The sequence below is a fragment of the Salvelinus alpinus genome, chromosome 30 (genome assembly GCF_045679555.1).
Source record: "Salvelinus alpinus chromosome 30, SLU_Salpinus.1, whole genome shotgun sequence".
Taxonomy (NCBI): domain Eukaryota; kingdom Metazoa; phylum Chordata; class Actinopteri; order Salmoniformes; family Salmonidae; genus Salvelinus; species Salvelinus alpinus.
In genome coordinates, this window is record NC_092115.1 from 16,885,777 (window position 1) to 16,902,954 (window position 17,178).

At 41.1% G+C, this 17,178-nt stretch overlaps 1 protein-coding gene across 2 annotated transcripts; it reads right to left on the reverse strand.

Moving 5' to 3' along the window:
- Positions 1 to 6,405: 6,405 nt before the first annotated feature.
- On the reverse strand, positions 6,406 to 15,828 carry LOC139560578 (T-cell acute lymphocytic leukemia protein 1-like). Of its 2 annotated transcripts, none has more exons than XM_071377472.1 (4): positions 15,591 to 15,828; positions 13,497 to 14,033; positions 12,661 to 12,749; positions 6,406 to 8,512 (listed from the first exon to the last, which is right to left on the reverse strand). In XM_071377472.1, the coding sequence occupies exons 2-4, from the start codon at positions 13,970 to 13,972 to the stop codon at positions 8,019 to 8,021; spliced, it is 1,059 nt and encodes a 352-aa protein (XP_071233573.1). In that variant the 5' UTR covers positions 13,973 to 14,033; positions 15,591 to 15,828; the 3' UTR covers positions 6,406 to 8,018. The 2 variants fall into 2 exon arrangements, with proteins under 2 accessions (XP_071233573.1, XP_071233572.1); XM_071377471.1 differs by having other exon boundaries at positions 12,631 to 12,749.
- Positions 15,829 to 17,178: the final 1,350 nt, after the last annotated feature.

Below are 17,178 nucleotides of genomic sequence, written 5' to 3' on the forward strand. Positions count from 1 at the left end.
ATTTAAAAACAATACACTATTTATCCTTTCATCTATAAAATGTCTTGCACAAGTATTATTATTATTATTTTTATCACTTTACACATTTATTTTTGGATCCACCCCCGTAAATGTAATACGCCTGAGTGGAAAAGGAGTCTCATTTCATATGAGTTAATTTTCCTCATTTCCTCTCCTCATCTCCACTCCTGGATTATCTTTGACCTTTTTCAAAAGCAGGCGAGGAGAGGACGTAGGGGAGAGGCGATAGGAGTCGAGCAAATTCAACTGAGATTCTCCCCATGACCTCCCCATTACTCCATTATGTCACCTGCTTGGAGTTGGATGGAGGGAGAGAAGACTATTTGTTTATGAGATGTACTACTGAAAAAGGCATGAAAAAAGCAAAGCATAATTCCATGAAATGAATTCAATATTGAACTTTAACAGCCTGTTATATTCAATGAAGTGACCTTTAATATAGACCATATGGAGAATGTTCCTCTGTGCACCTTCTGTGACTTCTAGGAAGATTTGAATCGACTTAACCGCAAAATGTCTCCAAGATTTCTCATCATTGTGAAGCCCTAGTTATACTGTTGGTTTGTCAAAATAATTTCAGAAGATGATTATTTATTTCATGTGATTAGTGATTCATTTACGTCTGTCCCTCATTTTAAGGTCAACCCTGTTACGTGAACTGAACTCTTGTTTTAGTATGGTGAAACTATTCCTTTCAACAACAACAACAAAAAAAGTCAAATCACAGTGTGGAAGCAGGTGAGCTGGTGGTACATTGGGCTGGATGTGTCAATGTATAGTTCATACATGCATAATCTATGAGCAGAATTACTGTTTTACCTCAATTAGCCACGTAATCCCTAGTTTGAAAGCCACTGTTTTCTGCTAGCTCTGCTGTGGCATTTTCCCTACATTTCCCCCCACGTGGGCCAGCCCCCTAGCAATTCGAGTTCCAGCCAATGACATCCAGCTCCCCACCAACTAGCAAGAAAACACAACGCAGAGTGAGAGAGAGCAGTGACATGGTGCATATATCTGCACATATATGACTTGCTCTCTCATAATCAGTCACATTGACCCCAAAACACATGTAGATTTGTATACACACCTGGAAAAAGGATATTCTTAGCTTCAAAACAATGTATAATGTATAACTTGTATATGAACTGTTCATATTGAGCGCAGCATAGCTAGTTTCGACAGAGGTCTGTTACCCTTATGAGCTGTTCAGAGAAAATCACCCCAGAAGTTTGTTGTTGGTTTTTAGCATGGCGCCAACTGCATTCTGCACATCTCACTGTATAAGACAGTGTATAAGACTTGTTATTTGGCATCACTTGTAGCTGGCTTGCTACTCATTTAACAGTTGACAAGATAATGTGCTAGCTAGCTGGTGTTTGTGCTTGTGCTAGCCAGCTAAACAGCTAGTTAGCTAGCTTGTCAGTTGACTTTAACTCCAATTACCATTTTACTCTTGTCAGTGTCATTTTTAATCAACTCTCTTGCCATTTTAAACTTTCCTGTGTTGTTTTAAATAAACAATCAACTACAGCAGAGTACATTTCTCTTTCAGTTGACCTCCTTTGAGTTATAAGGGTGTAAAACCTTAATTGAATATTTCTTAATGTGTCACATCGTGGTTTACAATGTGAAATCAATTCTCTGTTGGAAGCCTATTTGCAGGAAGATATACAACACTTTTACATCACTCACATCTTGCATTAAGAATACTTGTCAGTGTAGGGAAGAAAATACAGTACATGAAGACTACCTACACCATGTAAACTGGAACAACTATCTCACTGACAGTTGATATAAATCCAACCACTTACAGATTGGATTAGTTTCAAAAAAATACACCTTCCCTTTTGCCCTCAGAACAGCCTCAATTCGTCGGGGCATGGACTCTACAAGGTGTCGAAAGTGTTCCACAGGGATGCTGGCCCATGTTGACTCCAATGCTTCACACAGTTTTGTCAAGTTGGCTGGATGTCCTTTGGGGTGGTGGACCTTTTTTGATACACACAGGAAACTGTTTGGCGTGAAAAACCCAGCAGAATTGCAGTTTTTGACACAAACCAGTGTGCCTGGCCTGGCACCTACTATCATACCCTGTTCAAAGGCAGGTAGCCTAGCGGTTAAGAGCATTGGGTTAGTAACCGTGAAAGGTTGCTGGTTTGAATCCCCGAGCTGCCTAGGTAAAGAAAATATGTTGATATTAAATTGAGCAAGGCACTTAACCCTAATTGCTCTGAATAAGAGCGTCTGCTAAAATGCACTTCAATATTTTGTGTTGCCCATTCACCCTCTGAATGGCACACACTCACAATCCATTTCTCAAGGCTTTAAAATCCTTCTTTAACCTGTCTCCTCCCCATCTACACTGATTGAAGTGGATTTAACAAGTGACATCAATAAGGGAACATAGCTTTCACCTAGATTCACTTGGTCAGTCTGTGTCATGGAAAGAGCATAATGTTTTATAGACTCAGTGTATACACATACACATATTCCTCTTCTGTAACGGTCACTGAATGCTGTCTTGTCTCATTTAGCATTCAGCAGGATATACTGTAATCCCTGGATAAATAAGTGTTGTGTTGGGATGTGTTGTGACGTGACTATCATTAATGCAATGACTGTTATCTTATCAAATCAATTAACTATGTTTAATTGATTATGTGATTAAATTAATCATGTAACAATTAACTCAGTAACTTGGGGCACCGCGGGAAAACTTATTTAACAAGTAACTCTCTCCCGAATTAAACTCTTATAAAATGTACAGTATCTTTACCTCATATCAGTCTCATTCTGAACGTCGTAATATTCTATAAATCTGCACGAACCCTAGTCTACATGATGACAGCGATACACAAATTAGCTTAATTATTTATTTACTAACTAACTATATAATCACACAGAATTACATAAACACACACACAGGATAGATTATACGTTTATTTGTTTGAAACCTATCACTAGATGGTTTCATTTCAGAGAGACAAACAATCACATTTAGTTGCAAAACGAGATACCTCTGCCTCACTCAGAGAAAAAAGTAGCAATGCAAGGTTTTCACAGTCAAATTTTAACAAAATAACTGTACAAATTCTACAATTGTGACATTGATATTTAAAAATATACATTGTATAATAAAAAAATTATCAATTCAGTAAAATGAGATGTGGGCTCTGGTCAAATGTAGCTCATTGTATAGGGAATATGGTGCCATTTGGGATGAGGCCTAACTCTAACCTAACACTATACCATGACGCTAGATTAATGACGTGTTGAATTTATATTTTAAATATACAGATATGAACATTCCATTTTTAGCTAAGCAATGGATATAGCATTTTCGAACCAAACCAATTGTAACATCTCAAATCTATGAATTAAACATCTGAGGACAGTAATATTTTACACACACATTTCTTTTACCAGGGAAGTTGACTGAGAACACATTCTCATTTACAGCAACTACCTGGGGAATAGTTACAAGGGAGAGGAGGAATGAAAGAGCCAATTGGAAGCTGGGGATGATTTGGTGACCGTGATGGTATGAGAGCCAGATTGGGAATTTAGGATACCCGTTTAATGTCCCAGCCAAAAGACAGCACCCTACACAGGGCAATGTCCCCAATCACTGCACTGGGGCATTGGGATATTTTTTTCAGACCAGAGGAAATAGTGCCCCCTACTGGCACTCCAACACCACTTCCAGCAGCATCTGGTCTCCCATCTAGGGACCAACCAGAACCAACCCTGCTTAGCTTCAAATGAAAGCCAACAGTGGGATGCAGGGTGTTATGCTGCTGGCACACAAATAGGGCTCCTAAGGCACTGCATCTCAGTGCAAGAGGCGTCCCTACAGACCCTGGTTCGATTCCAGGCTGTATCACAACCAGCCGTGATTGGGAGTCCCATAGGGCGGTGCACAACTGATCCAGCGTCGTCCGGGTTTGGCAGGGGTAGGCTGTCATTGTAAGTAAGAAGTTGTTCTTAACTAACTTGCCTAGTTAAATAAAGGTAAAATAAAAAAGGTACCATAAGCATTGGATTAGAAAGCATTCATTTCACCCTCACCTTTGTTGTACAGTATTCCTAAAATTATACTTTGTTCGGGGGATTTACATGTTGCATTGCACATTCAGCACTCAACACAAATACAGAAGTTAGTGACTATGAATTTCATAGAATTAAATATAAAAAAGAAAACTGTGTTACTGTCTGACACGGTCTTGTCTCCTGCATACAGTACTGTACCCCTGTTTTGTTTCACCTAATGACATTGGGATTTGCAAGAAGTCACATGATATAGGTTAGACAATATATCCACAGGAAAGTAAAATCAAATCAAATGTTCAAAGCACTGGTAATGCATTAAGATTTCTATCACCTGAAGCATGCACAGAGCAATGTAAACACGTGCACGAGCTAGGCAAGTATGCATGCACCTCGTGCATGTATTTTTTATATTGTATGCATGCTTCAGGTGTTAGAAATCTGAATGCATTACCAGTGCTTTGAAAAGTTGATGTAATTATACTTTCCTGTGGATATATTGTCTCACATCCCTACCGCCAAAAGGACCAACCGCACAGACAACCAGTAAGGTAAGATAAAATATAATTTTATTCAACATTCTGGTTTGTAGAGGTTGTGAGGAAACTTTCCTGATTCAAATGCTAATTTCTGCCCGATGTAGAATTCAATGTAATTCAACGTTGAGTTTCCAGGCAGTACATGACCCTAAGCATGATGGGATGTTTCTTGCTTAATTAACTCAGGAACCGCACCTGTGTGGTAGCACCTGCTTTCAATATACTTTGTATCCCTCATTAACTCAACTGTTTCCTTTATGTTGGCAGTTACCTGCACATCCAATACAAACCATAAAAGGAGAGACATCGCCACCTGTGGGTAGAGAAGGAGAAAAGCGTCTTTCACCATGAGTTTTGAACCATCCTACTTTTCCAGGTAAATTAAAAGAGATAAACCATTTCTGTTTATTTACGTTTGAGTTTGAGTTTGAGTTTGTGTGTGTGTGTGTGTGTGTGTGTGTGTGTGTGTGTGTGTGTGTGTGTGTGTGTGTGTGTGTGTGTGTGTGTGTGTGTGTGTGTGTGTGTGTGTGTGTGTGTGTGTGTGTGTGTGTTGCTATACTGTATACTGTGTGTGAAAATATAAATAACTGCCATGGTGGTGTAGGCAGTGTAATCTGTACCCAGCAGGCTGGATCCCCACTGTGTGAGAGTCAGTGTATTGTTCCTGCAGCACGTCAGATAACAACTCATTAACATACAGAATAATTTGGCTGCAAGAGACACTCTGCCATCCATCTGCACTGAGATGATAAATACACACACACATGCGTGCACGCACACATGCACACACACACTTACCCTGTCTTTTTGTCACTCTTTCTCTCTCTCTCTCTCTCTCGCTCTCTCTCTCTCAAACACTATTTTTAGATGGACAGTATGACTATAGTCTCCAGTTTACAGGTAAATGTATGTTTGCAGTCCAGTCACAGAGCTAGTTATGGAGGTCACAGTCCAGTCACAGAGCTAGTTATGGAGACAACAGTCCAGTCACAGAGATAGTTATGGAGGTCACAGTCCAGTCACAGAGATAGTTATGGAGGTCACAGTCCAGTCATAGCCGACTGTGGAATACTGGAGAGGTCCTAAAACACCTGGGTGTCTCCGCGTTCCTAGAAACACTGCACTTTGTTTTTGTGATGTGTGCAAGTAGAGCTGATATCACAATAATTCATACAAAAACAGAAACATATTTTTACTGCAATATTATCATTAAGTAAAATGGTTGATACAGCGATTATGCATTATATGTAGCGTTTATGCATTATTACTTTGTCTGTGGTTTACTTTTTGAATAACTCTCCATGTTGGTTGTGATTGTTTGGTAATGCTGCAGACAGTCTGCGAGTGTGGAGAATCTAAAAACTGTGAACCACTTTCACAATGGCAGGATATCCTGAAGGTCACTGAGCCATGCTGACCTTTGCAGGAAGTTGTCACTTGCTTAGAGGAAGTGAGGATTCCAGACTCGAGTGGGAGTGTTTTACATGCCTTGTGGGGGGTTATGGATTTACTTCACATTGCTTGGCAGTAGGATGTGTTACAGGGAGAGATTGGTCCATTTGAGATGAATTCAGCTTTAAAATGTAAGAACAAGTTGTTTTCAAATATTCCTAACACATTAGTTCCATAGTCTTAATTATATATGGGTAATGATTCCTGAGAAATAAGTAAATAAAGAAAAATGCATAACAAAAATGTACAAATCTGTGTTATAAATATGATTGAAAAAATTGTCTGGTTTAGAACACACAATTGTCATGGTTTACAACACACATAAGGAGTATTTTGTATGGCAGTATTTTGCATTTTTGTGTGTTCATTTTATTCAACATTTTATATAAAAGTCATTGCATATAGTCATAGATATATTTATCATACAACAAACATGCTTTTTTACTTAAAACTACAATGTCCCTTTGCTTTACTGTAGTTCATAAAATAGTAACCAAAGGTACCAAGACGGGCTACTAAATGTCTGCTGAAAAAGCAGCAATCAAATAACCAAACAGCAGGGATGTACGTCTCACTGTTTACTGACATAAACCTGCTGATGTCGTTGCTGATCCCAACAGAGAAAAGGAAGGTGATATACTAAGTGTACCATACCAAATCACAACTGCATTACAATGAAAAAAACATTGAAATAGAAATGTATAATATACAAAATGATTGGGTGAGTCATCATATGATTTCATTGGACATCAGTTACGGAAATACTATTTGTACCTCTTGACAGGAAAATTTATTATCCTCTGGTAGATGTAGTTGCTAGTTACCTTGCTGCACATAAGTCCATCATCTACATGCTATGGCAGTGTGTCTCAGAAATCAGATTGTACTTGATATGTGTGTGTGTGTGTGTGTTTGTGTGTGCGCACACGGTTCACGGTCCGTTGCCATGTTACTCTGGGGTGTTTTACTTAATGCTAATCAGTTATGTGTGACAAAAAATATAAATAAGGTACCACATTTATATAATTATATGTGTTTGTCATACATTTTCTAGAGAACATGTTGTTTGTCCACTGTTGAATGAATGTAATAAGGAGCACTGAGCAGAATCTAAACATAAAATAAAAATGAAAACCTTGTCTAAAATATATCAAACTGCCGAATCACATCATTTGACATGAACCACTGTAAAAATATTTTGGTATATGTGCATGTTTGATAATGTGTTGTGAGTGCTAAAACCTTAAGATAACACATTTTCAAGCAAATAATTGTCTTTAATGCTTGTTTAAGTGTGTATTTTATTGTGAGGATTTGACATCAATCCATTGCTATTAGTGAAACAGCTATGCTGTTGTCGTGTTGTTGTCGTAAACTTGACTATTCAGAAGAGTTAGAATGCCCTCATTGACAACTGGTGAAGTTGGATCTTAACCCAAGGTGAGAACATGACAGCATTCCCATTGCCATTTCCTGGTGTAACCTCCATTGCGTCACCTCATGGTACCATGGCATGAGTGACTTCTATGATGATGACATAGGATGTATACTACTCATGACATGATAGTGTAACAGAAGCACACTGTATTTGAACATTCACAACTCAGGAAATATGAGGTGTTCCTCAACCCAGGTCATAGACAGCATTAAAAGCATGCAGAATTTACAAGTCTGTCGTTTTGTCAACCAATTGAACAAATAAGGACCATGCCAAGCAAGCTGCCATTGGCTTCAGTATGAGCTGATTAGAATCCTGACGAAGTGATATTCTGTCATCAGCATGCTTCCAGAACCTAAAGCACCGCTCTTTAGATGAATCCCTTGTCATCCATATTTAAGTCATCCATCTTTCAGGGAAATAAGTCAATCCATGTGTTTTCCTGCGGTCCACCATCAACTCCCTCATCGTCAACTCTATCACCATCATCGTTATGACTGTCACCACCATTATCATCACCGTCATCGCTGGCTGCCGCTGTCTTGTGGACGCACGTTGCGTCGCAGTTCCCTACCGCGCGGGGCAGGCACAGTCCTCTGGGCTGTGGGTGAGTCCCGGTCCTCGGTGAAGCTCTCTGGGCTGCCGTCCCCATCTGGCAGACTCCCGCAGCTGGACCCGGGCGACAACGTGCCCTGGAGGAGCAGGTCATCCTCCGTGGCCAGTCCCACCACGTCCTGACGGGGCCCCTGGGGTCGACCCTCACAGCCCCCCACCAGAAGCCCTGTCTCGTCGCCCACGGCCACTGTGCCCCCTCCGTCCTGGTCATCCAGCAGGTTGGACAGGAAGCTGATGTACTTCATGGCCAGACGCAGTATCTCATTCTTGCTCAGCTTCTTGTCCGGTGGGTGGGTGGGGATGAGCTTCCGGAGCTCTGAGAATGCTCCGTTGACGTTCTGCTGCCGCCAGCGCTCCCGGCTGTTGGTGAAGATCCGTCGTACAATCTTTGGCTGGCCAGCTGGCGGAGGAGAGGAGGAGGAGAGGATGGGGGAGGAGGAGAAGGGGAGGAGAAGGTGATCAGGAGTAACGGGGAGAGATACGGGATGTAGGAAGGTAGATGCACAAATAAAAGTAAGACTCAGTCAGTCCAAATGTTTTATTTTGTCAATTTCATTGTTAAAGTCAGGCTTGCTCATTCTCTTAACTCCTTTACAGAATTGAAGTGGACACTTCAGATGTAAGCCTTCCTCCTCACAAGGTAATTTAAAAACGATAAGTGATGAGAATGTGTTAAAGGTGGTAAAGTAGTGGAGTGTGACACAAAATGAGAATAGAGGCATGAAAGAAGCCAGCGTAGTGATAAGAGACTGCCTTGTGCATTTATGAAGACAGCTATGGTGTTGTGGTTAAAGAGCTGATTATGTATCATAAAGCAACCAGAAGTAGGGGTCTTTAAACACTAGCACAAGATATTACGCAGTGAGCTGTCATACTTATTTAGACAATTGCACTTTTACAATCTGAATACATGTATTTGTCAAAGCTCTGCCATATGTATAGAGGTTTCAGACTTTGGCACACCAACTACAGTGTTGGATTGGCGAGCACAATGTTGCTGGGGTTGGACTCTATTCTTGGCTTTGCTATATTGATGTCAGAAGTGGGATAGGAGATTCAGTAGGGTTCAGTAGGGTCACTACGCCACAGTGTATGGGAAAGTATTTAAGCATCCGGTGATAGGTGATACGAGTCCATAAATGTATGTCACAGGAGGTTTCTGAGGGGAGAACGGCTCCTAATAATGGAACGGAGCAAATGGAATGGCATCAAACACCTGGAAACCATGTATTTGATGTATTTGATACCATTCCACTGATACCGCTCCAGTCATTACCACGAGCCAGTTCTCCCCAATTAAGGTGCCACCAACCTCCTGTGATGTATAGTGCCAGTCAAAAGTTTGGACACACCTACTAATTTTTCTATGTTTGTACTATTTTCTGCATTGTAGAATAATAGTGAAGACATCAAAACTATTAAATAACATATATGGAATCATGTAGTAACCAAAAGTGGTAAACAAATCTAAATATCATTTATATTTGAGATTCTTCAAAGTAGCCAACCTTTGCCTTGATGACAGATTTGCACATTCTTGTCATTCTCTCAACCAGCTTCATGAGGTAGTCACCTGGAATGCATTTCAATTAACAGGTGTGCCTTGTTAAAAGGTCATTTGTGGAATTTCTTTCCTTCTTAATGCATTTGAGACAATCAGTTGTGTTGTGACAAGATAGGGGTGGTATACAGAAGATAGCCCTATTTGGTAAAAGACCAAGTCCATATTATGGCAAGAACAGCTCAAATAAGCAAAGAGAAATGACAGTCCATCATTACTTTAAAACATGAAGGTCAGTCAATCTGGAAAATGTCAAGAACTTTGAACGTTTCTTCAAGTGCAGTCGCAAAAACCATCAAGCGCTATTATGAAACTGGCTCTCATAAGGAACTTCACAGGAAAAGAAGACCCAGAGTTACCTCATCTGCAGAGGATAAGTTCATTAGAGTTACCAGCCTCACAGCCCGAATTGCAGCCCAAATAAATGCTTCACAGAATTCAAGTAACAGACACATCTTAACATCATCCTGTTAGGAGAGACTACGCGAATCAGGCCTTCATGGTTGAATTGCTGCAAAGAAACCACTACTAAAGGACACCAATAAGAAGAAGGGACTTGCTTGGGCCAAGAAACACGAGCAATGGACATTAGAACGGTGAAAATCTGTCCTTTGGTCTGATGAGTCCAAATTTGAGATTTTTGGTTCCAACCGCTGTGTTTTTGTGAGACGCAGAGTGGGTGAATGGATGATCCCCGCATGTGTGGCTCCTACCGTGAAGCATGGAGGAGTGGTGCTTTTCTGGTGACACTGTCAGTGATTTATTTAGAATTCAAGGCACACTTAACCAGCTTGGCTACCCCAGCATTCTGCAGCGATACGTCATCCCATCTGGTTTGCGCTTAGTGGGACTATCATTTGTTTTTCAACAGGACAATGACCCAACACACTTTGAGATGGTTTGGGATGAGTTGGACTGCAGAGTGAAGAAAAAGCAGCCAACAAGTGCTCAGCAAATGTGGCAACTCCTTCAAGACTGTTGGAAAAGCATTATAGATGAAGCTGGTTGAGAGAATGCCAAGAGTGTGCAAAGCTGTCCTCAAGGCAAAGGGAGCTACTTTGAATAATCTCAAATATAAAATATATTTTGATTTGTTTAACACTTTTTTGGTTACTACATGATTCCATATGTGTTATTTCATAGTTTGATGTCTTCACTATTATTCTACATTGTAGAAAATAGTAAAAAAATAAAGAAAAACCCTTAAATGAGTAGGTGTGTCCAAACTTTTGACTGAGACTGTATGTTACCCATTATCATATACACTACATATTCAAAAGTATGTAGACACCCCTTCAAATTAGTGGATTCGGCTATTTCAGCCACGCCCATTGCTGATAGGTGTGTAAAATCGAGCACACAACCATGCAATCTCCATACACAAACATTCGTAGTAGAATGGCCTTACTGAAGAGCTCAGTGACTTTCAAGGTGGCACCGTCATAGGATGCCACCTTTCCAACAAGTCAGTTCGTGAAATTTCTGCCCTGCTAGAGCTTCCCTGGCCAACTGTAAGTGCTGTTATTGCGAAGTGGAAACGTCTAGGACAAACAACGGCTCAGCCGCGAAGTGGTAGACCACACAAGCTCACAAAATGGGGCTGCTGAGGTCTGAGGCGCATTGCGAGTAAAAATCGTCTGTCCTCGGTTGCAAAACTCACTCCCGAGTTCCAAACGGCCTCTGGAAGCAATGTCAGCACAAGAACTGTTCATCGGGAGCTTCATGAAATGGGTTTCCATGGCCGAACAGCCGCACACAAGCCTAAGATCACCGGAGCGGTGGAAACGCGTTCTCTGGAGTGATGTATCATGCTTCACCATCTGGCAGTCCGACGGACGAATCTGGGTTTGTCCATACACAAAATGGTTTGTTGAGATCAGTCTGAAAGAACTTGACTGGCCTGCACAGAGCCCTGACCTCAACCCCGTCGAACACCTTTGGAATGAGTTAGAACAACGACTGCGAGCCAGGTCTAATCACCCAACATCAGTGCCCGACCTCACTAATGCTCTTGTGGCTGAAAGCAAGTCCCCGCAGCAATGGTCCAACATCTAGTGCAGTGCTGCCCAACCCTCTTCTTGGAGATCTACTGTCCTGTAGGTTTTCAGTCCAACCCTGTTCCTGGAGATCTACTATCCTGTAGGTTTTCAGTCCAACCCTAATTTAGCATATCTGATTCAGCTAGTTAAGGTCTTGTTGAGCAGCTAATTAGTAGAATCAGCTGTGTTAATTTAGGTTTGGACTGAAAACCCACAGGACGGTAGATCTCCAGGAACAGGGTTGGACTGAAAACCTACAGGACAGTAGATCTCCAAGAAGAGGGTTGGGCAGCCCTGATCTAGTGGAAAGCCTTCCCAGAAGAGTGGAGGCTGTTATAGCAGCAAAGGGGGGACCAACTCCATATTAATGCCCATGATTTTGGAATGAGATGTTCGACGAGGTGTCTACATTCTTTTGGTCATGTAGTGTATTTTCCAAAGTTGTTTTTTAGATATTGGTACATGAAGCCGATTAACAATATCTGCCACTCTGCCAGAAACTGTGGGATGCATTTGAGAAATAGAATATCCCATTCTCTTGGAACACACCCAGCCTCCCTTAATCCTCCAGTTTACTATGCAGCAAAGCCTTGGCATGACAGCACCTAACTCCCCCCACCCTCCCTTTATGCTACAACTGCATTTGACTGTGAGTGGGGGATAGAGAAAATGAGATGCAGTATATTATGTTTCTAAGAAGCTAAAACCATAGACATCAGATGTATATTTGACTATTTCAGAAGATTAGGTTTAGTTAGGAGTTCTCTATAAGTTGGTGGTCAGTAGACTATTTTATTAAATACCTACCCATGTTACAGCCATGCCAGGGGATAAATGGAATGGGATGACGTTGGGATAAGGAGAAGATTGAGGAGAAGACTGTAAGCAGCAGGAGGACACAGCAGAGGTGCGTCTTACCATACTTAGAAAGATCTAAAATGCGCCTACCCTCGTCGAGCTCAACCTCGTAAGGTGCTGGGCGGTGCTTTACCCTGTTGCTGGGGTACATGCAGTATTGTTCCGACTCTCCTCCAAGACTAGTGACAGAGAAAATATATGAGGCACAGGTGACCACACACACACTATTTACACACAGGCACATATAGACTATAACAGCTCACCAATATGAGGTATGAAGCAATACCTAAATATTTCATGAAATTGATAGCCTAATTATAGCCTCTATAATATATGCCATTTAGCAGAGGATTTTAGAAAAACGACTTCAAGTCATACATGCATACATTTTCAGGATGGGTGGTCCCGGAAATCAAACCCACTATTCTGCCAGAGCAAGCACCAGGCTCTACCAACTGAGCTACAGAGGACCACAGATGGTCTCGGTGTCCCTACTCACAACCAAAACACATAAGCTATGTGTGAGTATAGGCAGTAGACTAACCTGAAATCCTCCACATTCAAATGAATCAAGGAAAAGACTGCATTAATCAACACAGGTAGCCTAGAGGTCAAGGCACTGACAGATACCCTTGTGAAGGTAGATTAAGCCAATTGCCTAGATAACAAGCAACTACATGAACTTTTGTCTGTTTCTCATTTTTTTCGATTTTTAGGTAGGCTATAAACACGTTTTGGTGTATGCCTATCGGTAGGCCTAATACTGTAGGCTACATATAATTATTATACCTTAAAAAGAAATGACGACGAATAACTTATGGGCTTATAGACTATATTCTTTAGGGCGAAATAAACCTATCAGGAAAACATAACATTTGTTTCAAATGCATAAAGGCTAGGCTATTTAATGTTTTATTATATTTTACCTGTTGATAGCGGAGAGAGGTTGCGCCAGGTTGTAGAGCATCGCTCGCGCTGGGAGAGGGAACGCGTTTGGGCTCAGCTGAACCATTCGGGCGTCGTTCAGCGCGTCTCGGTGCGGCAGCGGCAACGGCACGGGTGGTCTGCGAAGCTCCGTGATCGGTACGATGGGACTGTCCGTTCTCTGCTGTCCCGCCTTTATATCGTCTCTCCTCGAGAGCTCGATTACTGGTACTTCCCTTTTCAGGTCAAGAGCGTCGTAAGCTGTTTCCTTGGCAACGCCGTTGGGGATGATGGTCCGGTTGCGCGGGTCCCGCAGAGGCGCGTCATCTGTTTTAACCCCCTCCCATGTGAAGTTATCCTCCTTCGAGTCCTCCGGGTCTTTGCATCCATTCCCCCTGATGGTGGAATCCTGCTTCAGTGGGCTGCACGATTTGGCACCGGGACTTCCAGGACAAAGCTCCGGTTGAATTTTTTCCATAATTTCATCACGTTGTAGTTATGTCCTGCCTTTCCATAAATCAGCTGTCGAAAACACCACACTATGGGGCAGAAAAATGTTTCGTAAATAGATGCATGCGATAGCCTAAAATAAGACTGATCTATAAAAAAACGTGTTTGATTCTTCAAGTCAGATTCAGATTCTAGACTTTCCCCCATAATTTCATCACTCATGATTCCATCATTATATGGCTGGTATTATGCTGTGAAGGGTCGTGTGTATAAAGCCCCACATTTTAAAGAGAGAATGTGTTGATTTCGTATAGCCTAGAAATTAGCAAGAAAATAACCCCTAAAATGCAGGCATCTGCACATCAAATTGTTACGTGTTTTTGATTCAAAACGGGTGGTGCATGTCCTCATCAATGTCCCAAATAGTCACCAACACGTTTCCATGTCATTTTGTAGGCTATGGTCCAGTTACTTATTTTCCATATTTTGGATTTGCCCCTAAATAAGTCCTAGAAGGCTCATCGAAGGGTTTTCTATTATGAAAAAATAGGCTAGTTCTACTTCTTGAAATTCTCCGAATACCTATGGACGTCTTTGAGTGCACCACATTGAATATGTTTGAAAGAAGAAGAAATACATCCAATGCGAATAACGAATAAGCCTACAAAGAATATGAACAGCACAAGGTGCCTACATTATGAGAGGTCAGTCTAAAACAGTATTGAATGAACTGCTTTTGATGGTCAATCGTCCGTGTTGTTCTTCGAAGTCCTTTCCCCCTCAAGCACCTGGGCTTTGACTCGTACATTATTCACATCTCAACAACAACCTGACCAAGGCCTCTGGAGCAAGCGTTCAATGTGGCATTTGAAATGGCAATTGGTGTTGATGTTTTCGAACATGACTTTTTTATTCAAATCCTCTAACGTTTTTATTTTGTTGTTGCAAGAAAGGCCACTTGAAAGCCTATTTTCTTTTGAAATGATCTATTATTATAGGCCTATTTAATTTAATCTATTAATTAATATATTATTAACAAGAGAGTAAGTGAATAGGATTCTTAAAAATCCCTAATCAAAAGGCCTTTATAACGACTCTATAATGTTTCTCTCTCTCCCATAGTTTAAACAATAGCCTAAGATCCAATACAGACATTTGGAACAAAGGTTGGCATAACAGAGCTTTTGTAAGAATTTTGGATTTATTTTTCGTTCCCTTTCTTGTTCTACTGTATAGGCTTAGATGCTGTAGTATTGAAGTGTGTAGCCTACCATAACTCAAAACAACGAAGAAACCACAAGGCAATCTTTTTGAACTGTAGGCTAATAATACAACCTACCACTGTCAATGAGACAATGACAATAAATATTTATATCCATACAGATTAAAATAGGCCAAAACAATCCGTTTTAACCAATAGCCACATAATTATGTAGGCCTAGGCTAATGAGCCTATAATTGTGGGGAGGGGGGGTTAAATCTGAGAAAAATAAAAGGCCCTATAGCGTTTCTAATGCTTTCCAAAGTGTCCACGGAACGAACAATAACGAAAAAGCACTTCAAACACACTCCTAATTGTAATTCAAAATAATTCGCGTGCAAAGCAGGCATGGAAAATGAAATATAGATGAATTGTATGCGCTTACCGTTCCCGACGTGTTGTTGATGTCAGTGTGAAAGTGGAGCCATTTTGTGAGTGGGTCATCCATGTCTGAGTTTTTTTGGTGCTGGTGAAGTGCAGTGTGGAACTGGAAGTGAGGTTTGAGTTATTCCTCATTGCGTCCAGGGCGCCCGCTCAGTTTGTGCAGCGGAACACGACCGCAATGTGGCCAGGCGAGATAAGCGCACGGCAGCGGCCTCTTCGTTCCCGATAAGACCCTAAACCCATTATTTATGAAATGATTCATTATTATTTGGCTGTCGTAGGCTATATAGGCTTGTGGAGGGCAAAGCATAAACAGATATGGATGCAGCTCCAGTAACTACAACGTTGCGGGGAACAGGCTAAAGGTTCATCGAGGTGGTTACATGTTTCTGATCCAATTTTTTCCCCTGGAAAACAAACAAATATGTATTTAAGGTATAATATGTTTATCTTTGTCGTGCATAAGGCTTAAGGGCATATCAACATTATGAAAAAAATAACCCTATAATTTATAGAGTAAGCCTGATAATAATAGCCATATAATAATAATAATAATGATAATCATTATAGTAATATACATTTCAGTTGAATGTAGGTCTAATCTCTATTCTATTCGTTAATAAACAACAATACTTTGCTACATTTCTTAATGTACAAATGGATTCAATATCAAAGGACTTCTGAAAGGCCTAGTGTCATTGTTTTTATGTAGCCTATGTATGGAGTGGCCAGGCCTGGGATTCATGGCAAATTTAGCGGGGTTCCCCCGGGGGAGACACGGGTGGGAGAGATAAACCCATATCAGCCCCATTCGTCGGATTAGTGAACGGAGAAATCAGCAGTTAAGCGCCATCACCATCACTGGATGACATATAAGGGGTTTCTCGTTTGGGCAAAAGTCCGACCTATGTCCTCTATCCTCTGTCCTCTGTCCTCTAATACCAGGAAACCGATAAGTGGTCGAGGAGTGTGTCAATTCATTAGTAGGCAAACGGAAGACAGCCCTCCCCTCTTCGATAGCCTCTTTTTGGCAAGGATGTACAAGCCTATACTACTGTGGAAGAGTTTCGATACTGCATAGTGTTAGGGCAAAAATCAAAATGTGCACCCCTTGAGGTCCCGAGGACCGAGTTTGTAAAACGCTGGCTTAAGGGCTTCCGTAGAATAGAGGTGGATATAGGCTTATTACTTAACTAGGCCTAGGCTAAAACACTTGGCCAATAATATATGTGTATTCTACAAAGACGTATTGAGAGACATTTAATATTCAGAAACCTTGATAAGTTCAAACTGCGGAGAAAACCTCATCGGCTAAAGTTAAACAGAACACCTGGAGACACCTGAGCCACTTCCACTGATAATTCCTTCCTCTGTGTTAGCGACTTGTAAAGTTGACTGTCACGACCGAAATAATATCACGTGCTTTTAGATCACTGGTCACAAGCGTCCTACTGGTGAAGCAGACTGAGAGCGCTGTTGCTACAAAAAGAGAAAAACAAACAGCCTATTTCCCAACTAATTTCATTCAAGTCAATAAAATGATTGCAGAATGAGACACTGCCACACAAAACAAATAAGAATAACATAAA